Source organism: Elephantulus edwardii, unplaced genomic scaffold (genome assembly GCF_000299155.1).
Source record: "Elephantulus edwardii isolate Elephantulus edwardi_28Jun2011 unplaced genomic scaffold, EleEdw1.0 scaffold00011, whole genome shotgun sequence".
NCBI lineage: Eukaryota > Metazoa > Chordata > Mammalia > Macroscelidea > Macroscelididae > Elephantulus > Elephantulus edwardii.
This window is the reverse complement of record NW_006399761.1, coordinates 2,025,224-2,049,081: the sequence shown is the minus strand read 5'-3', so window position 1 is coordinate 2,049,081 and position 23,858 is coordinate 2,025,224. Positions and strand designations below refer to the sequence as shown.

The window sequence follows — 23,858 nt, the reverse complement described above, 5'->3', positions numbered from 1 at the left end:
ATTCACTATACATAGCCAATTGTGGAAAATGTACAAAATTAGCAAGCACCTAAAAATTCAACAGCGACTAGCTAATTAGCAATGGCATATGTGGATTCCTTGGAAATTGCTTGTGTAAGAATGTTTCATGACATGAAAAGCCACCCATGCTGTATTGTTACTACGTGCTATCGAGTGAATTACAACTCACAGCAACTCCATGAACAATATACCAAATTGTCAAGGGGCAAACACCAAGATTCAAAACAATTTGGTTCTCAATTACATCAGTAATTGATGTGCCTGTCCACATAGATATGTCCGTACACAGGCGTCCACATGAACATATACACACACGGACAGAAAGGTCTAGAATATTCTTAGTTCGGTCTTGTCTAGTGTTACATTTATGAGTCATTTTCATGAGTAAATTTTACATTCTTCTACAAGATTGCTTTTACTTTAAATTGTAATAAACCATTGTGGTTTATGTTTTAATAGACCAATTTTAAAAAATTACTTAAGATTAGAAAGTGCTAGAGCCCAGCTGTCCCACGAAGAGCCTGGTGGGCGGTGCGGCTGTGGCACCCAGCTCTACCTGCCGGTGACTGCCCCTGGCATCACATCTGTGGGCATCACCGTCCGAGGTGTGGAGAATCCCACATGCCCGCCGTCACACCCTCTCCTTCTCCAGCACAAAGGGCAGTGAGGGCTTCATACTCATCCCTTTCTGTAGATTCTCAAACTACAGGTGGAAGATTGGAGGGGGCACAGGGAGACCTTCAGGTACCGTAGGAGGGGCACTTACCTTCTATTTCTCCTCCAGGGGCAGAGATTGCTGACATACTGAGGTAGGTGGTGGCCACGATGTCATTATGGGTGAGGCGGTCCCTAGAACAAAGGGGCAGAGAGGACCCGAGTGAGGCAGGGGCTTACAGGACACAGCCCACCAGAAGGCAATGGCCATAGAGAGAGTTAGCATCCCAGTTTCCACTCAGGGTGTGTAACTGAGACACGGTGGTCTTAGGGAGAAAGATCCTGGGATATCTGCCCAGGGGTCCTTAACCACGGGCCAACCAGCAACATTTCTCTAAGGGACTCAGTCAACCACTGGCCAGCAATCAGCACCTCTCCAAGAGAATCAGTCAATCACTGGCCAGCCATAAACACCTCCGTAAGGGAATCAGTCAATTACTAGTTAACCATCAGCATTTCCCTAAGGAACTCAGTCAACCACTGGCCAGCCAGCAGCATTTCCCCAAAGCAATCTGTCACCTATTGGCCAACCATCAGCGGCTCCTAGGTACCATACAGGAGAGAGGGAGGAGACCAGGGCAGGGCTGGGGGTGGAAGGCTGTCCAAGGATCACAGCTCCAGAGGAATACCCAGGCCCCCAAGCAAACCAGGTGACCAGAGGACGCTATCTCCAAGGCCAGGGTCTGTATGAGCCAGAAGCCACTAAAGGTGATAGACTTATGGGTCATGCACTAGTCCTCTGTTCGTAGCTGACTGAAAGGTCATCATGACAGCCTCTGGGGTCACTCGAGATCCTCAGAATGTGCTTTATCACCAACTCAGTTACACAGAGGTGTGAAGTGAGGCTCAGAGCCTGGAGGAGCTTGTCCATGGGCAGCAGGGGAGGGAGGGGCAGAGCCAGGGCTGAAACTTATGGAGGCGTCTTGGGGCCCATTGCCAGCACCAGTGCTGCTCCCAGAGTGGTCTTATCAACCACAGGAAGGTCTCTCCTCTCCTCCTGCAGCATCAGAGACTGTGCAGCCCGCTGATTAACCACCAGGACAGCCACGTGTGTGCAGACCTCCCTCCGTGCCCCTTACAGAGCCCGTCATGGTGATGACAGTAATGCTATCGTTCTGGTGGTGGTGGTGGTGGTGATAATAGTGATGTTACTGTTGTTACTGTTGGTGTTACTGTTAGCTGTCTTCCAGTCATCTCTGACACACAGTGACCCGAGAGGACCCAAACACTGCTGGGCTTTGGAAGTACACCTCCAGGCCTTTTCTCCTAGTCTCCTCTTACTCTGGAAGCACCACTAACACTCACTGGGCACTTAGAAAGAGTAAAGGGTCAGCTCTTCACATCGTTTAGCTCCCTTAATCCTCACGTCAACTCAGGAAGTGGGCACTGGTTTTATGAGCCCCAAGTTCTCATGAGGGAACTGAGGCTGGGAAGATGAAATAACTGGCCAAGAGGGTAGAGCTGGGATTTGAGGCCGGAACACCTGAGGTCAAAACTGCAGACAAAGCCACAACCTCCTTCTCAGGCCAGACCAGCAGGTGATCTGACCCCTCGGGAGCACTGGGCAAAATCCAGAAATACTAACATATGTGGATTTTGAGACCACTACTTAAGGCACCTTGGCGGTGCAATTGTTAAAACACTCAGCTGCTACCAAGAGGTGGTAGGTTCAAATCCACCAGATACTCCAAAAGCAAAAGATGCTTCCAGAAAAAACACAGAAGCCTGGGGAATCTCATGGGGCAGTTCTCCTCTGTCCCGTGGGGTCACAATGAGAACTAGCAGGGGAGCACACAACAACAACGTCTGTGTCCAGCACAGCATGCACAGTCGTAGCCATGGCAACTGCTAAACATCCCACACCACACAGGATACCCCCAGCCACAAATCACTGTCCCACCCACTGCATAAATGGGTTGAGGCTGAGGAGTCCTTGGCTGGGCTAAACGCCCATCTCCTTCTGGAACTTTCTGAGAGAGCACATTCCCTCTCATTGATGGTCTCTCATGGATCCTTTGTCCCTGCAAAGTGTACTTTGTCCACCAGCTTTTCCAGGGGTGACATATCTGAACCCCACAATAATAGACACACTAAGAGGTGGCAGTATCTTTTCCATCTCAAGGCCCCAGGAAACACCCCCATGGGTGTCCCTGTCTCTCCTCCCTGCTTAGCATCCATACACCCCTCCCCCACACAGGGTGGTGAAGCTCTGATTTTAACATTTTCCATCAAGGCCATTGGGTCACATTGAGAAAAGAAGACTGTCAGCTAGATCTTTGTTCCACAGAAAGATGCCAATGGAGATTGGAAAGCGAAATCAATATTCTTAAACCTTTCACAATGGCATTATCCATGTCAGAAAGCTGACAGTTAGCACCCGCTCACCTGACCCCGTGAATGGTCCCTAGAAGAGACCCACTCTTGGAAATGAATCCGAATTCTGCTCCGTGAAATCTCAGAATCAGATTGTGGTTGCTGCTGTTGTTGTAAGCTACTGAGTAAGAACCAGGCCACAGCCAACCCTCCAGTGCGTTTTCAGAGGCTGGAAATCCCACGTGAAGTGACTACCCATCTTTCTCCTCCGCAGAGCAGCTGGTGGATTTGAACCACGTACCTCTCAGTTGGCAGTGCAGCTCCTGACCAGTAGGCCAACAGAGCACCTAAATCCAATTAGATTGGCGGGGTGGGTACACTGGTAGAGTTCTCATCTTCCATGCAAGAAAACTGAGATTCTGTTGTACCTCCTGCTTACCACAACCCATCTATCATGGGTGTTTGCACCTTTCTATGACACTGAACCGATCTAAGCAGTTCTCAGATGAAGAGGGACTAGGAATAAACGTCTGGCAATCAGTTTCCAAAATTCAGTTACAAAAACCCACAGGGGTTCAATCTTGTTGTTCAGGGGTAGCCATGAGCTGGGTACCCACTCAGCAACAATTAAGAATAACCCTTTGGGGGAGAGCTTTCTGTTTTTAAGAAAAACTCTAAAGAATGCAATTAATAGTTAAGTAACAGACAAAGGACCATGTGGACGACTCCACATTTCCAGGATTCAGGTAATAACATCGGTTTAGCTGCGTTTTCTCGGAAGAAAGTCCTTTCTGGAGAGAAGTTTGCAGCCGATGAATGCTCTCTGGCCAAGAGCTGGGTTTTGAGGCTTGGGGTTGCTTTTGGAAAATACTGCAAGTCTGAAAATAGACTCAACAATAAAAATGCCACTCCGGCCCAAACCCAAAGCACAGCCACCAGATTCTGTAATGTGTTTGGATTGTACAGTATGCTGAGGCCATCAGCAGGGCCATCAGGGCAAAGTACACACACACACACACACACACACCTCACATGAGCCCTGTGCACGTGCTCACATACAACCCACAGACACAGCCAGTCGCCCACCATCAGCACCTTCCACACACAAGCACACGTGCACACACACCAGGAGCTGGAATGAAGCCCGCTCTGTGGACGTCAAGCGCATCTCCCCTCCAAACCGCTTCCCTGAGGTGCATTCCCGTGGTCAGGGCCCCAGCCGGCCCTCCCCGCTGTGCCCCTTCCTCGCCTCTAATTCTCACAAGCTGTTTTCTTTAGGCCCCAGGAACTGGCACGCACTTTAACGGCCCTGTGGTCTGGGGGTTTTTCCCTGCTCTCTCATTATCCTCCTGGTTGGGGGTGCCAAGGGCCCGAGACCAGAGGAGAACACACTGGGAACCACACGGCCACCACTGTTTGGGGGCAGAGAGAGGACAGCGCTCCCTTTCTGGAAAGACTGGTGTGTGGAAGGTTCTGGAAAGCACACGTGTCAGGCCCTACTGGCTCCTGGGTGTGGGAGTTCAGCAGGCTCCAGAAGGGCAGGCTGGGGTCTGAGGACAGCCTCCACCCTGGCCTAGCTAGGTCACCTCTAGCACGTCACTCCAAGTCTCCACATCAGAGTGGAGAGGAAACGTTACCTGGACGATGCACGAGAAGCACTTGCCAGCGCCCCCATGTGTTGGTGTCAAGCTTGGGGAGATACCAAGCCTTACTTCCTAGGCTCCTCTCAGTGGCCTCCAATCTCTCAGGTAACACCCAAGTATGCTGACAGCACCCACTGCCCAAGGCTCTTCAGGAAATGTTACCTCCCACTACTTTTCTAAAACACCTGGCTAGTCCCTCACCTGGCCCAGCCTGCAGTGGGGCCCCTGCTCAGGGAGCCGGGTCCATTCCACCAACTTGGGAGCAAGTCTGCTTCTGGGACCTCAGGGCTCTTCCTCCCAGACACCATACTCCCCTTTTCCTATGACCCTCCCCCTGAAATCATCAAATCCCCTCCTTGCCCCAGGTTAGCACCTCCATCAGGAAGCCCTCCCTGGTGCCTCCTGCCCCCAGGACTTCTGTCTCCTCCTCACAGCCCTGACAGCGCCATCCCTAAGCACCCCCTCCCAGCAGGCTGTGAGTGAGGACTTGGGGAACAGCCGACTCATCTTCCCACTTCCCCACCTAAACGACCCAACTCACTATGCAGAGATTGATCAAATTGCAAATTGAACTGAAATGGCCCAGGACCCCCCTAAAAACACCCACCTCGAAGGAGTCCCAGGCTCAGAACTCACCAGTCCATGACACGAATCTTCATTTTTTCACACATGGAGGGAAACTGAGGAGGAAGAGAGACATGTTGGGAGCAGGGTCTCTGGAGAAGCTGGCACCCATCCTCCCAGCAGCCACCCAGGAGGCAACTGGATATCGGCCCGAGGGCACAGGGGCCAGCTCTCACCATGGCAGGCAGCGTGACACTCTGGTGCCACTGTGGGTTGGCTGTCTTCTCCAGGATCTTGCTGCAGAGCTAGAAGACACAGGATAGGTGGGTTGGGTTCCATGGGGTCTCTGGGGATCCTCAAGGGCTACCACAGCCATCAGAGGCCTCCAGGCTGGGCTAAGGCCCAGGGGCATTAGGACCCAACACCATGAGCAGACATGGGAAATGTTTGCAGAGACAAAGGTCAAACCCTGAGCTAAACCCCAGCTAAAGGTGCTGCTGAATGTCACAGCTCTCCTTCCCTTATCCAGAGATATCCCGGGGTGAAAATTTCACCTCCTACAGCCCTAAATTGAGGTGCCCTAACTTTCCAAAGAGTACTCACCACTCCTAGTGATCCCTTTGCCCATCAGTAGGGGTCACCTGCCACGTTCTTAGATTATGAGCACTAGGAGATGGGGAAGGGGCAGGTGGAGGGCCAGGTCTAGGAGTCATGCACTGCATCTGGGGGAGAGCAGCAAGCTCATTGACCACACATACCCCATAAGGCACAGGCGGCCTCCTCAGCTCAACCCTACTTTGCAGGCTTGGCTCTCCACCAACAAACCTAGCAGGGCTGGAAGCCGAACCACCCCATCAGCTCAGATCCTGACTACATTTGGGGTGCCAGGCAGCAGCACAGGGACAGACTACATGCTGGGAGTCCACAGTGGGGGCCAGGAGGCAGCACAGGGGCCAGCTCTGCTGTAAAAGTCCACAGGGGAGCGCCAGACAGCAGCACAGGGCCCGACTAGGCTGTGGGAGTCCACAGGGGCCACCTACACCTGGGAATCTACAGGAGAATCCACAGGAGGGTGCCAGGCAGCTATGCAGGGGCTGACTACATCTTGGGAATCCAGAGAAACAGTAAGTAAAATTTAGTTTAATAAGATCTACAGATCTTGGAGGCTTATATATCCTATCAAAAGAGGCTAGTTGCTGGAAAGAGACATCATCCTGGGAAAGGTGAAGGGTCAGTAAAAGAGAGGAAGATCCTCAGTGAGATGGGTGCCAGGATACCCACGCAGATGGCTTGCTGATCTCAAAGGAAGCAGGAACTGCGAAGCACAGAGCTCTGCAGGCACCACGCTGATCAAACGACCATGAGGGGACAACCTGACATCAATGCCGATGTACTACGATGAACAGAAGGTCACACAGAACCTACTTCCCTGAGAACTCACCTAATCTCATCTGACCTAGGAAGCCCTATGGAGGGGTTCTCTGAGACCCCAGGGTCACTGCAAGGTGGCCATGACTCAACGGCACCCACAACAGAGAAAGGAAATGGGAGGGTAAGAACCTAAAGGCGCACTTTGCAACACTTCAGGGCTTTTATGTTTTCATTTTCATTCTTCCTGTATTAACTGCTTTGCACACAATAATTATATAGTATTTCATTCACTTGCATTGTGTTTCATGCACTCTTTCATTTATATTGTTTCATACCATCATTCATATACATTATATTTTATAGAATGACTACTGATCTACAACTATTGTTATGTAGCCTTCAATATGGATTGAAGCTTGGTATCAAGAAGACAAAGATTCTTACCACTGGACCAATTGGCAGCACCGTGACAGATGGAGACTGAAGTTGTTGAGTTACAGTTTGCTCAGCTTCACAATCAACACCCTTGGCACCAACAGTAGGGAAATCAAAAGATGAGCTCTCTTGGGGAAATCTACTGTCAGGGACCTCTCCAAAGTGCCAAAGAGCAATGATGTCATTCTAGAGACTAAGGTGCAGCTGATCCAGGCCATGATCTTTGCCATTATTTGCTATGCATCAGAGAGGTGGACTAAGGTGACAGAAGAACTACTGATGTCTTTGAGCTGTGATGCTAGAGAAGAATATTGTACAGACCGTGACCACCAGAAGAACAAATAGGTCTGTCGTGGAAAGGGTGAAACTAAGCTGCTCTTTGGACATAAGGATTTGAAGCTCCATCTCACATACTTTGGGAATATAGCCAGCAGGGACTAGTCCTTGGAAAAGGATGTCATGCTTGGAAAGGATAGCCCAGGAGGAGAAGACCACAGATGAGATGGATTGACACAGGAAGTGGGGTAATGGGAATAGATATGTGAAAGACGATGAGACTGGCTCAGAATAGGGCAGGCTTCAGAGCTATTGTGTACAGGGTTGCTATGAGTCACAGGCAACTGGATGGTACATAGCAACAACTGGCCTATTTCTTTTTGAGTCCATGGGGAATCTTTCCTATTCCTTCCACTTTGGATTTTTAAGTAAACATGTTTTGGTAATAAAAGAAGGGTGGATAAACAGAAGAAAAAGCTCCACACGAGAAGTAGAAGGTGGAGGAAACATACTCTGTCCTGAGAGCCCACCTCACATCTCAGGGACAAGGCCACCCCCTCTGGTAGTGAGGCTGCCTTCCAGGATCTCAGCACTTTGGCTTCTACAAGAGAAAGACTGGCAGGCCCTGCCTCTTTCCAAGAGGAGTTTGCAATTAAGATGAGGAGAGAGGATTTGTGAGAGTGCTAAAGAAGCGGCCCAGCAAAACCAAAGTGACATCACTGAGTGGAAATGACCACAAAGTCAAAGCCATTGTCACTGTCATCATCAAGTTGATTCCAGCCCTGAGATGCCACAGGAAATCAAGTGCCACATGGGGTTCTCATGTCTGTAAATGGTTTTTTCTTTTTTTCACATTTGTATTAATTGTGGTAAACAAATGTCAAAAAAACATTTGCCATTTTGGTTTGCATACAAAATTCGTACACAATTTGTTCCACACTTTCATTCATTCTCATATACTGTGATTTATAAAATCAGTCACCACAGCCTAAACTCTGCCTGGTCTTTCTCCTGAGGGGCTTCAAACAACTGACCCTGAAATGACAACCGAATACTTTTAACTTCATGACCAGCACTCCTTCAAAACTCAATCAAACTCAGTCTCTTGAGGACAAATACTGTTCAAGACAGTCCCATTGCAACAATGGAAGGATAACAGAGCAAGATGATGAAGTGTTCAAAAGGTGAGGTAGAAAAGGGGAAGGGGTGGGAGAGGAGGAAGGGGTGGGAGAGGGGGAAGGGGTCAAGAGGGGGAAGGGATAGAGAGGCAGAAGGGGCCTAGAGGGGGAAGGAGAGGGAAGGAACAGAAAGGAGAAAGGGGCAGGAAAGGGGGAAGGAGAGAGAGAGAGAAGACATGGAGAGGGGGAAGGGGCCTGGGGGGAAGGGTTAGGAAAAGGGAAAGGGAGAAGTGGGGGAAGGGGGAAGGGGGACTGAACCAGAAGGGTGTGAAAGGGGAAGGGGGAAAGGGGGAAGGGGCAGAAGAAGGGGAAGGGATGGAGAGGGGGAACAGGCTGAGAGGGAGAAGAGGTGGGAAAGGGGGAAAGAGCAGGAAAAGGGGGAGAAGGGAGAAGGGGTGGGAAAGGGGGATGGGTGGAAATCATGTGCAAAGCAGGGGTCAGTGTCATGGGAGGCATGAAGGTGGGATGGGAGGTGTGAAGGTGGGATGGGAGGTTTGAAGGAATAGGAAGAATTCAAGCTTGAAAGAGACTTGAAAAGACAGTGTGATGACAGGCACAGTAATTCACTATATAAAATACAATGTTATGAATGATCATATAAAACACAATGTAAATGAAAGATTGTATAAACCGCAATTGACATGAAAGAAACAAAATGTATATGGGTTAGAGTATTCACGTGCTTTGGTCATGTGGCCAGGAGGGACATCCATCCAGCATGTCCTATCCGGAGGGACATGCGCCTCCATGCTCCTTACCATTTTCCCTGCAAAGCTGACCTCCACGAAGGGGTCGACCAGGTTCTTCTTGTTGCTGTCAAATCCGAAGACCTGCTTCACGCTGTCCACCACTGCATCGTCCACTGTGGAGGAGGGCAGGGGTCACTAAGGGCCTGCTTCCCCAGATCCTAAACCCGTCCTCCCGCCCACATGTCTCCTGGCAATCACGAGACACTTGAGAGAGTTTTGGGGACCTCGGCTGTGGGAGGGATGGCCATCCAAGTGGGAGTATCTGAGGGTACCAGCCTCGAACAGCTGCTTACTCTGCTCTCCAAAGGCTGCGAAGGGCCACCTGATTGACTGGCTGGTTATTAGAAACCTGGATCGCTATAGGTGGGCAAGTCAGAAGAATCTGGGCCTGTTTATATGGGTACCGCTAAGCATCTCCATCAGACATTTTCAAAGCCTTCAGAATTCAGATTGAGGCAAATTCAACTGCTAAATCCATTCTATTTTTCTTGGTTTACATTTACAATCTATGTTCTGTCAAGTCCAATGCTCGCAGAAATTTCCAGTTTATGTCTGCACATATTCTCATGTGAAGCGGGAGCCAGCTGTGCCCTCAACCCAAAGGCAGGCAGGGTGAATCCATGAGCTACTCTGCAAGAGAAACCCAGCAACCAAACTCCACATCTTGCTGGAAGGTGGTCAGCTAGGAGTCGGTTCCAACTCTAAGGAAGTGGAGGAAGGTCCCCTGCAGGGGGAGGCTCTGGGAGGATCTGAGAAAGAGGCTACAGGCCAAAAAACGAAGGCCCAAGGGCATTGGCCATCATTATGACCCCGCGAGAGTGTCCCAGGGCCCGCAGGCAGGCACAGGGTGCCAGGCTTACTCTGAGGTAAATCCTCCGCCCTGTACACCTTCAGACAGAAGTGAGCTCCTCGAAGGGCCACCCCGGTGGGCTTCAGCAGGTTGCCTTCAATGTCCTCCTTATCTTCCGAGGGGTCTTTCCTCTCCAGCTGCAAAGCAAACCAAGTATGATCCCCAAATCACTCTGGAACAGGTCACCTTCTTTATTCTAAGGACTCAGCTTTCAGCCCGGCAGCGAGGGCCCTTTACAGTCAGGGCGACCTCATTCGGCCTCTTGCGCCTGTGACCACAGGGACCTCCCACTGGCTCTGCTTCCCCCTCTGCTCCTTGGGGACATAACACCAACCCTGCAGGACTGTCACAGGATTCACACTGAGAGTGACGTAAGTGCATCTGGTATACAGTTGGCTTGGTCTCCTTCCCACGCCAACCAGGAACAAAAACAGCAAAGACATGGTGCCGATCTAAGCTGACACCTCCCAAACCCTCAAGACCCTTCTTCTTCTTACCACCTAACGCTTCACTGAACCAAATGACCTGGAAGATGCTATCTCTATAAGAAGAAAAATTTCTAACTATAATTCTGAATATACAGAATCATCTCATTGTTGCAGAAAGATGCACGTCCATGTACGTCCTTCGAGAAGGATGTGCTATAAGATGTTAATAAGAGCTGCCTCCACGTGGTAGGACTGAGTGACAGACTCTTTATCTTCTACGTTTCTCATCATTAACGTGTACTCTTTTTTTTTAATTTTATTATTTTTGTGTGAGTGTACCGTCAAATCAGATCTGACTGGTACAGGAGGAGATTGTCCCTCCTTCCTCGGCAGAGCATCTGGTGGATTCGAACCGTGCGCCTCTGGGATTGTAGTTGCAGTTCCTTGCCACTAGGCCACCAGAGCTCCCCTTAACATGTACTCTTTTACATTGTCGTTGTGGACTGTAAATGACCCATAGCTGACTCTCTAGCAGGTTTTCAGAGGCAGTTAATCACACCCGAGGAGACTGCCCATCCTTGTACGGAGCAGCTGGTGGCCTCGAACTGCATGCCTCCGGAATTGCAGGGCAGCATCTTGCCACTAGGCCACCAGCACGCCTCAGGTTTTGTCTTCTGTCCAGTATCCCCATCACCCAGCATCCCACGGTGCTGAGACTCCGGAAGTGGACTTACCGGAGCTTCGTCCCCGGGACCCAGCACATAGAGGCTGGCCTTCAGGTAGCCTCTGGCCCCGGCGGAGAAATCGCTGGAGTCGGAGAGCAGCAGCCACTTCCTGAGATAGGCGTGTCCTGAAAGAGACAGTCTCGGTGAGCAAGCCAGAGCTGGAAGGGCCCACGTGTGCTGACAGATGGCCCCAGGTGAGTGAGGTGACAATGGGGAAGAACACAGGTTCTAGAGCCAAAAGGGGCCCTGAGTGCTCGTGGGGGAGGAGTCAGAGCTATTAGCAGGAGCCTCGACTAGAGGATGCCAAGGCCAAGTCCATTTGATGCCATTCTCTCCCACTCAGGGACTTGAACTTACTGTCATAGAATCAGCACTGCCTCATAGCTAACTGGTAGGTTTTCAGAGGCTGTAAATCACACAGGAGGAGACCTCCCATGTTTCTTCCACAGAGCAGTAAATGGATTCCAACCTCCTGCCTCTGGCTTGGCCACACAGCTCCTTGCCCACTAGGCCACCAGAACTCCCCTGAGGTGAAATCCTACACTCACCACTCAAATGGCCAGTCCTTCTCTAAGACAACCCCCATCACTAGAAACCCTTTGAGGCCCTCCAGATTTGCACCCCTGATGGAGCAGACTGTAGGACAGGTGAGAGGTGGTCTTCCTGGGGGCCTGCTTTACCTGGTGCGTGAAGACTCTCCTGGAGCCCTCTCCACCAACACCAAAGCCCTCTTCTCAACTCTAAATCTCCCACGAGGAAAACTTAAAGTCCCTCACAGGTGTCCCCAAGAAGTTTCCAGAACCAAACGTAGGGATGAGTGTTAAATGGTGGGAGCACAACTTACGAGGTTCTCTGTAAATGGAGCCCACGTCCATCTGAAATAAAAAAGAGGGGACACAGGTCAGACTCCTGTCCCTTGAGCACTGCATGAGGACAGTGCAGCCTAGGGTTCCATTACAGACTCTGTTTTGATTCTGAAGAGAATTTGACGATGCAGGGAAATGTTCATCATCTAATATTATACAGAAGGAAAGAAAAACATAATGCAATCCCAGTTTTGTAATGTTTATCTCAAAAACTTAAACTCAATGCCACTCTGAGTTCAAATCAACTGATAGCTGACCCTCCAGGGGGTTTTCAGAGGCTGTAAAATGCACAGGAGAAGACTGTCCATCTCGCTCACATGGAGCAGATGGAAGATTTGAACCACCTGCCTTTGGGTTGCAAATGCAACTCCTTACCCACTAGACCCCAGAACTCCTCAAGTTTCTAAGCAGGGAAAACAAGTACAACACCCTTACACTACTATCTCTGGGGGTGATGGATCTGGTGGTGGTAGTGGTGCCTGTGACTCATAGCGACCACAGGGTCATACATAGTACAGCAGCTCTGAATCCCACCCTGTCCTGAGCCTGTCTCATTGACTCTGACACACCTGCCTTCATTGCCCAAGTTACTGCACCAATCCATCTCATGCAGGAGCTTCATCTCTTGTGCTGTCCCTCCACCCTTCTGGGTGAACACAATGTCCTTCTCCAAGGACTGGTCCCTCCTGGCCACTTGTCTGAAGTGCGTGAGACGGAGCTTCAAAATCCCAGCCTCCAAGGAGAAACTTGGTTTCACCCTCTTCAAAACAGACCTATTTGTTTTCTTACAAGTCCATGGCATGTTCAAGAGTCTTCTCCAGCATCACAACTCAAAGGCATAAATTCTTCCTCTATCATCTTTAGTCACTGGCCAGCTCTTTGATGCCCAGCAAGTAATCGCAAAGACCATGGCCTGGATCAGGCACACCTTTGTCTCTAGACTGACATCATTGCTCCTCAGTACTCTGGGAGAGGTCCCTGACAGCAGACTTTTCCTAATGCAATTTATCTTTTGGTTTCCCGACTGCTGGTGCCAAGAGTATAATGGATCTGGAGTATTTTGAAAATGTTCTCTTTTCTTGTGGTTTATCATTTTCCATTAAAAGTGCAGACCATTTTTATAATAGAAAAAAGTAATAGCCACTTTAAAGACTTAACCTTTGAATTCACAAAGCGATTAGCAATCAAAGCCACAATGCAGGTTGTATATTAGCTGTCCAGAGTGATATAGGCTGACATCCTTCAGAGGATACATCTCTAGAAAGAGACCTTGCTTTTTACCTGGTGCCTGTTCTCAAAGAGCATAAGGGGGGGGAGCTCTGGTGGCCTAGTGGCAAGAAGCTGCACTGCAATCCCAGAGGAACACGGTTCGAATCCACCAGATGCTCTGCCGGAGAAGGAGGCGCAATATCCTCCTGTACCAGTCAGATCTGATTTGACGGTACACGCACACAAAATAAAAATTAAAAAAAAAAAAGAGCATAAGGGACAATCTGTATAAAAGTAACAGGTCCAAGTAAGCCTGTGCTCTTTATTTCCTTTCCACAAATGAAATGCATGGATGATCAAAGATTGTGTGTATTTTAATTAATGTTCTGGAACAAAATGACTATGAATGATTGAGTGAAGGGGGAAATGTGCTTTATAAAATAGAAGAAATCAACAAAATTACTTTAAAATGTCATTTAACTAAACAAAACTCAATACTGTTGAGTTGGAATTGACTCATAGCTGACCCTCCAGTGGGTTTTCAGATGTTATAAACTAGAAGGTATGTAGTTAGGAACTTCTCTAAATTACTGAAGAGTCAGTTTGAAGACTACTGTGCACCTGAATGAGGCCACGGTCTTTCCCGTCATTTTTTATGCATCTGAGAGCTGGACAACCAGTAAGTATGACAGAGTAAGAACTGATGCATTTGAGCTGTGGTTCTGGAGAAGAGCACTGACTATCTCACGGACAACCAAAAGAACAAACAGATATGTCTTGGAGAAGGTGCAGCCAGAGTGCTCCTTGGAGGCAGGAAGGTGAAGCTTTGTCTCAAATACTCTGGTTCAGGGAAGGCTATTTTTTTAAGAGGAGCATCATACTTGGGAAAGTAGAGGTGTGGTGAAGGAGAGGAAGACCTTGAACCAGGTGGACTGACACAGTGACTGTAGCAATGAGCTTGAGTGTGCCAGAGATTGTGAGGACGGCACAGGATAGGACAGGGTTCTGTTGTTCATAGCGTTTGCATCATACTTGACTCGATGGCACCAAACAACAGCAGGAGACTGCCCATCTTTCTCCCACTGCACAGCTGGTGGGTTCTAATCAACCGTCTTTTTGTTCGGAGCACAAAGCCCAACGTCCAAGGCCACCAGAACTCCCCAGGGCCACTCAGATCCTTGCTGTTAGCACGTAAGTTACGCGACACTGGGTGTCAAATACAGTTAAAGTCCTGGGCTACCAACCAAAAGGTGCATGGTTCAAGTTTATGCAGAAGTGTCTGAGATAAAAGAACTGGGGATGGACTTCTGGAAGGTCACCCACTGAACCCTCCAGAGCAAAGTTCTCTAACACACACGCATTCACTGTTTTTATGCATCACACAGTCTGTTAACTGCCCTCTGAGCTGAGCTGTAAGATCGCTTCTTGTCCTCTGCAGCAGACTGTCCAGTATTCATTGTGGACTATTCAGAACAAACCAGCATGCCTTCCAGGCTCTCTGTTCGCTCAACTGCTCCTAAGCCTCCAGGACTCACAGTCAGTCCCCACACCGCAGCCCAGGGCCAGAGTGAGACCAGGGCAGAGAGTGTCCAGGTCACGCTGGCCTGTGGCAGTCAGGATTAGGGTTCCTGGAGCACCAGCCCCTGTACACTATCCACTGATTCCTCCACTCACAGGTAACCAAGAACCAACCATCTCCAAAAGCAGATGAACTCTTACCCGGAACTCCCCGATGAGAGCGTCTGTCCTGAGGGAGCGGGAATCCACCACCTGAGAAAGAGAGAAGGGGACACTCATTTACATGGGGAGAGGGGGCCCCCAAAACACCCAGCTTAGGCCCACACCTTCCTCCCAAGACAACAGTCAACAGCACTCAGCCCTTTCTCTAATCTCGAGGCTGTTCTGAGTATAAGCCACTGCAGCACCCGGTGAGCAATGAGGGCATGCTATCACTCCACTTTACAGATGACAAGACAGAGGCACAGCGAGACTCCCGGCTTTGTGCGGAATCCTCCAGGCCCTAAGAGACACAGACAAGACTACCGCAGGCCGTGCGGCTACAGAATCCACTCTCTGAACCACGACACTGCAATGGGGAGTGGAGGCAGGGGCCATGGCCCCGGGAAAGAGGATCTTGGTGGAAGTAGGCACATGGACAGATAAAATGAGACAAAAATAGCCAAGGTCTTTGCTGCAAATGAACATTTAAGGGCCCTGACGTGGGGACCTGCAGGTGCTGGACAGTGAGGTCTGCCCCTCCCAGCTGCTCTGACTATTCTGTGACTGGAAGAGCTCACATACGTACACACACATGCCCAGGAATTCACGTATGATCCCTTCACATGCACAAGTGCACACAGTCGTGTGTCGTATGCACACCTGAACACACACTGTTGTTGGCATGTGCCACTGAGTCAACCACAACTCGTAACGACCCTGTGAACAACAGCTCCGCACCTTGCCCTGTTCTGAACCAGCCTTACCACCTGACACACCTGACCCTTTGCCACAGTCACGTGTCAGACCAACGCCTCCAGGGTCGTCTTCTCCTGGGCTGACCCTCCACCCTCCCAAGCACGATATCCTTCTCCAAGGACTGGTCCCTCCTGGCAACATGTCCACAGTGTGTGAGATGGAGCTTTGAATGCACAGTAGCACGGAAATCACACACACACACACATTGCTGAGACGCACCGTGATGAAGATGGGCTCGTCGAACAGCTCGGCAGGTGACTCAAACAGGTTGAAGAAAAGAGTCTGTTGGTTGGAGAAGAGAAGGGAGATAAATGTCTGCTCACCTCAGGTGGGAGAGGCTGTCCCACCCTCCTGACTGCACTTCCAGGTTATCACCCTCACTTCTGCTCAGGCAGGAAGTACAGGCTGAGCTCAGCCCAGACCGGGGCCCTTCAGAAGCCAACACGTCCTGGGTGTCCCAGAGGGGGTCATGTCACCCTGTCCCTGAGGTTGTCATCCCAGGGACAGGGGCTGTGGCTGGCCCTACAGGATGGCAGGGATGTGGAGCCGTGATGGGATAAAAGGTGGAATTTTTCCAGGTCCTCAGGCAGCCCACCCAGGACCTGGCATAAAACTCAGCCCAACACGAGGGCCTCTCTACAAACACTGCCCACTGATAATCTGGCATCTGCTGGGGGCTCCCAGTGTGATGGCCACCGTGGTCCTAGCCTTGATCAGTGAGTCTCTGGCGAGGCACCCTGCCCAGCATCCCCCACCTCGTTGAATACTGGGCTGTTTCCCTTCTGGATCCGCGTCCGCTTGGTCTGCCCGGCAGCAGTGACTTTGACCACGGGTTTGATGTTGATGCCTGGCAGCTGGCGTCCCTTGATCACCTGGACCCTGATCTGAAAGCAAGAGGAAGAAGAGTCTAGGCGGGGGGCAGGCATGAGACCACCTGCCCTCCAGACCCACCCCTGCTATTGTTGTTCTGTGTCATAGGTTGGAACCAACTCATAGCTGAGCCTCCAAAGGGCCTTCAGAGACTGTAAATCATGCATGGGGAGATTGCCCGTTTTCATGCCACGGAGCAGCTGGTGGATTCAAACTGCCTGCCTTTGGGTTGGCAGTGCAGCTCCTTAACCACCGAGCCACCAGAGCTCCTACTTCCTCCCTTAGAGAGTCCAGAATCTCAGGGACTATTCTCACTGCAGCTTCCTGGAAAGGGTGAGCAGGAAAAGAACTAGAAAAATAAGCACATTTTCAAAAACTGGACCCTTGCAACTACAAAAGTCAACAGCTTCATATAGAAATTGCCAGGCTGTCCCAAGTATGTGCCCAGAGTTAAACTCAGGGTCAAAAATTTGGGTCTGATTCTGTGATCCTACCTACAGTACTGCATTAAAATGTCCACATTTCTTTAGGGAGCTCTCACGGCCGAGTGGTAAGAAGCTGCACTACAATTCCAAAGGCACGCAGTCTGAATTCACCAGTTGCTCCGTGGGAGAAGGATGGACATTCTCCTTCTGTGCAATTAATAACCTCTGAAAACACACTGGAGGGTCAGCTATGGTTGGCTTCGACTCAACGGTACACAACAACAATTATGCTGTGGGATATGTCGTTTATTTGGCTGAATTCTGCCCATCAGGGAGACTCAGGATTCATTCTCAGTCAAGGCCCACCGCCCACCCCCAGCCACCACCCAGAGAGGCTTGTATATTGACATGGTGCTGGGTAGGTTTCTGTAGCTTTTCCAGAATAAGACTAGGAAGAAAGGTCTGGAGACCCATTCCCAAACAGTCAGCCAGTCGGCATGCTTCGGATCCACAACAGCTCACACCTATCTGTCTGGGCAGGGCCGGGAAGTGCGTTGTCCCCTGGTGACCGAGGTTGGCGGCTGACCGAGGGCAGCAGCACTGTCTTGAACCACGTTAATTACACTCATGACGTATTTTTGGTTCCGTGTCATGGTAATCCGTTGCCCATGACCCTTTTATTCTTTCTAAGCACAGTTGTCAATGTTGTTGTCACCGTTCGTCTGTGCATTTTCATACCCTGACACTGACATTTTAATCTAATATGGAAAAGCCACAGAATAAAATAGATTTTTATTAGAATAACTTGGACAAAAAGCCCACCAGGGACCCCACTAGTGCATCTAGTTTTGGGGGGGTGGTTTATTTTTTGGTTTATATACATTGTGTTTTGTGCTTTCTTAATGGTTTGTTGGTATAACTGTTTTAAATGGCTTTAATCTGTTTTCACCATGTCGCTACAGGCTGCGTGTGTGTGCATGTCACACACATACACTCCATGAGGTTCCCCTGCCAGTAGTTTTTCTTCTTTATATTCTCAGCTATGAGGCTTCCTCATATCCTAAGAGAAAATAATTATTTCCCCACTAAACTTTAAATAAACGAAGATTCAAGAACTTCCATGTTGCCAAATGTTAAGTAAACATTAAAGCAATTTTCATGGCAAAATAGGATGTTGTGGTTCTGATTTCTAATCAGCAGTTATTTTCTTTCTTTTCAACCATTCTCCTTCGTGCTACTGAAGGCTGTATTACTAATAACAATAGGAAGGCGGAAGAATGATTGAATATCTTCATTTTGCTGTATTTTTTAAATTTTCTATGGCAAACATAGAAACTCTTACATTTATAACAGGATGTTACGCTCTCTCAGGACACAGAGGTTATAGCTGAAACTTTTGTTTCAGTAACCATGACTTAGAAGTTTATCTTTATGATTTGTTATGCTTAAGAGAGACAGAAGTTTCCTATTTGTAAATTTAAAGGAAAGTGAAATAAAGTATTTTTAAATATAATTTTATCAAAATTCTAACAGAAAAGATTAATCAAAGGGTTAAAATTTTTAAAAAAACAAAATGAGGTGAATTTTTAGGTTAAAATATGTCAGAGGGCTAATATCCTAGTTCTGTGAAGCACTTGGACAAATTCAATTTGCCTAAGAATTTCAGAAAAACCCATGGTTGTGCTGGAGTTGTTGTTGATAACAGAGAGGGAGATGGCAGATGGAGAAACAAGATGGCTAGACAGAAGTTCACCGATTTGAGGATCCTATTAAAAAACGTAAATTCTAATTCAGGAGGTCTAAGATGGGGAGCTGTGGGGTCCTAGTGGGTAAGGAGTGTCCTGCCAAGCCCAAAGCAGGAGGTTTGAATTTACTGCTGCTCCAAGGGAAAGACAGGCCATCGCCTCCCATGTGATTTACAGCCTCTGAAATCGCACTGGGGTGCAGCTAGGAGATTTGACAGCAGTGGGAAAGTGAGGGGGTTGGAGTTCGATGCTCCAGTTCTGACAAGCCACCAGGTGACGCCCAGGCTGCTGGTCCTCAGAGCTAGGGAGATGCATAAACCCTGGTCTGGAAAAATAGATGCAAAGGTATGCCGACTCTTCACTGTGATCCACCAGCCTCCTGTGAACCCGTGTTTGAGAGCTACCTGGAGCTGTGAAATTGCCCTGGATTTTTAAGGGATTGTTATTGTGTTATTAGGTGCCGTTGAGTCGTAGACGACTCATAGCGACCCTATGAACGAAAGGCCTGAGCACTGTTTGTACACAGAGTTTCCAGAGGCAAGCCATGTACACAGAGTTTCCAGAGGCAAGCCATTTCGGAAGTGGATGCCACTCCTGCTTCCAGGCTTGTTTTAGTCAGGAAGCTCCAGCCAACACTGTCCACCATGGGTATCCATTACCACGTTTGGCACGTTTGATGGATTAGCTAACAAATAAATATAAACCATCACTCAAAAGATGTGTTGCACTGGGCAGATACGCTAGCTGTCAGGGACATCTTTAAAATGCTAAAGAGCAAGAATGTCAGTTTAAAGACTAAGGTGCACCTAATGTAACCATGGTATTTGTCAACTACTTCCTTAGTATCTGAACACTGGACAGTAAATAAGGATGACAGGAGAATTGATGCCTTTGAGGTGTGGGCCAGAGCCATGACAATGGGAATTCAGGACCTTCCCCTGGACCCAGGGCAACCACACTATGAGCCAGGAGGGGCCTGCAGGAGCCCATGCAACAGGACAGATGGACACACGGCAGCTGCCCCCAGCCTCACAGCGACCGCCTGTCACCTGGAAGTCCTGTGGTTTATTTGACAGCAGCTTGTGGGTAGGGCTCCTCTTCTTTTTGCTCCCAAGCTGGTAGGGGGGAGGATGGGAAGGGGGCTTCTGGGGGGTGGTGGGCGCCCCCGGGCCTTGGGTGCTGCTCTGGTCCAGGAACGGCTCTGTCTCGTCGCCCGTGAACTCTGGGTTCTCCTCGTCCTCCTCGCCGCCTGTGTCTGGGGGATAAAACATCAGTGAGGGCTGAGATCCCATGGCCTGGGGCCTGGGTCACCAACAGGTGAGGATACAAAGACCCACCACCCATCCCACAGCCTCTTCCCTGGATGGACGAGCTGAGCCCAAATGGATGAGGTGAAAAGAGCAGCCACGACAGCTGAAAGGTGAGGGGTCAGTCCTGTTAGTCAGCAGGAAGAGGACAGAATGGCCCTCGCCCTCCACCCCGAGTCGAGTGCAGGGACCCCCAGGTGCCTCTTCCCACGAGTGAGCCGACGCAGACGGCGAGTGAGCCAGTTACGGTGGGAGGACCGGGTCGGCGTTGCCACTGTCTCACCCGTGGGGACTGGCCACTTCTTCCCGGAGTATCTCGTGTCCACGGTGCTGTCACTGAGCAGGGACCAAGTTTCGGCCCGGCTCTGTCCCCCACCTGGCATATGGGCATGGCACAGCCCAGGGGGGACAGAGGGAGGCTGGGGTGGGAGCAGCCGGCTCACTGAACTTTGACCCCAGCCCTGCCCCTTGCCTGCCCCAGCCTGGCTCAAGCTGCTGCGCCCACCAGGACGGTGTCCCACAGTACTGTTCAACAGGGTTGGGAAAGGTCACCCCTGGAAGCTTCTTCGATTCTCTGTCAGATCTGTTCAGAGGAGTCAGGGCCCTCTGCCCATCCCACCGCTCCCCACTGTCTGCCTCCAGCAACACCCCATCTCCCTCAACTCAAACTATTCCAGCTCCAGCCCAGGTCAGGATTTCAGAGGCCACCCCAGTCCAGACTGACCTCCCTTATCTCCAAGGTTGACCTGTGCTAAACCCCAATAAAATGACCCCTACTCTGCCTCCAGCACCACAGACAGACGTAGAGAAAACGCCACTCGCATGCTGTGTGTGCTGGTCACATCCCTCTGCCCAGCTTTGCTCCTGCACCACGGGCTGGCCGACCTGGCCGCCCAGGTCCACCTGAGTCAAGTCAAACCCTGCAGCCCACGCCTCGCCCCAGGCCAGCTCAACGAGGGCAAGAAAGCAAGCTAAGGAAACCCCTTCAGTCTCCTCTTTCACAGCTGATAAAACATAGACCCAGCAAGATGGGCAGGCCCACAGTCACACAGCTGCTGGTGTCAAGGGCACGCGTGGAGTCCATCATGTCCCCCTAACCAGATCAGGACAGCCCAAGCAGAGCCTTGTCACACACTGTCCCCCAAAGCATGCTGTGCACTGGCCCCAGCACCAACCAGCACAGAGTAGGGGTGCCAGTGACTCTGCGAGGTGGGTGGGGACTGAGCCCTCCCCTGCCTGGCTGTCCCTTACGTGCTCACCCACCTCGAAGCTGCACCACGCAGGGACCCCGCCCAGCACAGTCCCTTCCCAGGCAGCGTGGATGCGCAGCGTCCACGCTCTAGTCCCTGTGACACCTCAGGGAGGCATGGCTCCTGCCAACTGCCTGGAGGGCATTTCTCCTGCCACCTTGTCCTCTCAGGGTCTGGTGCAGACCCCAAAATGGGTTGGCAGCAAGGCCAGCTGAGGGCTCACTGTGGACCCCCAGGATCCAGCCCACAGACAGGCAATGGGGGGGTTGTTCTTACCAGCTACCATATCCACGTCCGGCAGTGTTGGGGAGGGCTCCAGAGGAGTGGTGGGAGGGAACACGGGCACAGCTCCAGGGAGCGGTGTGTAGGATACTTGAAGGACCAGCGAGGCCTGGAAGAGACGGGACAGAGCAGGTGAGTGCACTGGCTCCATCCTGCATCCCATTTCTTGAGTTCCTCACAGCAGGAAGCAGAACAGGTATACAGGTTGTTTCTGTTGTTCTGTGTCATCCAGTCGACTACGTCTCACAGTGACGTGGTGAACACCCGATCTGACTCTCACCCTGTCCTGCGCCATCCTCACCGTCTCCGACCTGCTCGACCCATTGTTACAGTCACTGTGTCAGTCCATCGTGATGAGGGTCTTCCTCTCTCTCCGACCTCCCCCCTCCCAGCATGGTGTCTTTTTCCAAGGCCTGGCCCCTCCTGACAACAGGCCCACAGTGTGTGAGACCAAGTTTCATCACTCTTGCCTCTAAGGTAAACAGCAAATGCTGGCGAGGTTGTGGAGAAACTGGAACTCTTATTCACTGTTGGTGGAAGTGTAACATGGTGCAACCACTATGGAAGGCAGTATGGCGCTTTCTCAAAAAGTTGGAAGTAGAAATAGCATTGACCCAGCAATTCCATGACTGGGAATATACCCTAAAGAAACGAGAACTGTCACCCAAGCAGATAGATATATGCACACCCATGTTTACTGTTGTTTGCTCACAATAGCAAAGAGTTGGAAACAACCCAAGTGCCCAATAACAAACAAATGGATAGAGAAGCTGTGGTATATTCCCACCATGGAATATTATGCAGCACTGAAAATCACAAAATATTATACAAAATGGGTGACCATGGAGGATATTATACTGAGTGAAATATCTCAGTCAAAAAAAAACACAAATACTGCATAAATGTCACTGTTATAGAAGAGGACTGATAAGGGGGTTGGGGAGAAACTAAGAAAAGAGGGGATAAATAATGTACACAGCATTGAAAGAGACAAGGGAGAGAACTGTATAAAAGAATTATATGCCTAGGTATTATTGGCATGATGAGAGGCCAGAATAAGAGCCACATAGTTAAGTGGTCTGGGTAGGGGGGACTGAATAACAATGAAAAAACTTTTTTTCCAAAGAAAAAAGCGAACTGGGTGGGGAGAGGGGGCAGGGAGGAAAATGTGCAACAATGAATGAATGGAAATCCAAGTTCTTTATAAATTTTCATTAAAATCTAAAATAAAAAAAAAACAACAAAGTGAGACCATAAGGATTTCCCAGGAACCTGAAATACATACCATTTTTAAAATACCTATCATTTTTAATGATGCATAACCTTAGCAGCTCTAACTTGGGCATTTCTGCCAACTAATATCAGAGTTAGGGATAGTTATAAAAATTTGACTGTAGGGATCATGATAAATTATGAATATCATTGAGAAGACTGGGATCCCAGAACCCTTAACTGTGCTCGTAAGAAATGTATACATCAACCAAAAAACAGATGTCTGAACAGAACAACAAAACACTGCAGGGTTTAAAATCAGGAAAGCTGTGCATCGGGGTGGTATTCCTTCTCCATATCTATTCAATCTGTAAGCTCAGCAAATCATTCAAGAAGTTGGAATATATTAAGAAGAATGTGGCATCAGGATTAGAGAAAGATTCATCAACAACCTGCATTATTGAGATCACCCAACTTTGCAGAAAGTGAGGAGGATTCAAACTGTCTGCTGCAGAAGAAGAAAGCCTTCAGTACAGGTTACATCTCATCACCGATAAAACAAAAAGCCTCACCACTGAGCCAACAGGCAATACATGTTAGATGGAGAAAAGACTGAAGTTGTCAATTATTTCATTTCACTTGGATCCACAATCAACCACATCCTTGGTTAGCAGCAGTCAAGAAATCAAAAGATGTGTTCCACTGTTAAAATCTGCTGTCCACCACAACAAGATAAACATGAATAATCCAATAGAAAAATGAGCACAGGATATGAACAGACACTTCACCAAAGAAGACATTCAGATGGCCAACAAGCACATGAAGAAATGCTCAAAATCCCTAGCTCTAAGAGAGATGCAAATCAAGACAACTATGAGATATCATCTCACCCCAGTCAGAATAGCAAAATTTAACAGAACAGCAAGCAACAAATGCTGGCAAGGTTGTGG

General features: G+C 49.6%; 1 protein-coding gene across 14 annotated transcripts in view; it reads right to left on the bottom strand.

Moving 5' to 3' along the window:
* Positions 1-23,858, bottom strand: part of DYSF (dysferlin) — a 238,455-nt gene that overhangs the window by 157,892 nt on the left and 56,705 nt on the right. For 8 of the 14 annotated variants that reach the window (XM_006880870.1, XM_006880878.1, XM_006880874.1 and 5 more), the window contains exons 5-16: positions 21,691-21,805; positions 19,907-20,112; positions 16,573-16,701; positions 16,037-16,099; positions 15,062-15,112; positions 12,112-12,142; positions 11,277-11,392; positions 10,125-10,251; positions 9,274-9,377; positions 5,492-5,560; positions 5,328-5,371; positions 788-870 (exon numbers count right to left, since the gene is read on the bottom strand). In XM_006880870.1, coding sequence (XP_006880932.1) covers positions 788-870; positions 5,328-5,371; positions 5,492-5,560; positions 9,274-9,377; positions 10,125-10,251; positions 11,277-11,392; positions 12,112-12,142; positions 15,062-15,112; positions 16,037-16,099; positions 16,573-16,701; positions 19,907-20,112; positions 21,691-21,805 — 1,138 coding nt within the window. Of the gene's footprint in view, positions 1-787; positions 871-5,327; positions 5,372-5,491; positions 5,561-9,273; positions 9,378-10,124; positions 10,252-11,276; positions 11,393-12,111; positions 12,143-15,061; positions 15,113-16,036; positions 16,100-16,572; positions 16,702-19,906; positions 20,113-20,447; positions 20,541-21,690; positions 21,806-23,858 lie in introns of all 14 variants that reach the window. The other 6 variants (XM_006880872.1, XM_006880868.1, XM_006880876.1 and 3 more) reach the window with 1 other exon arrangement.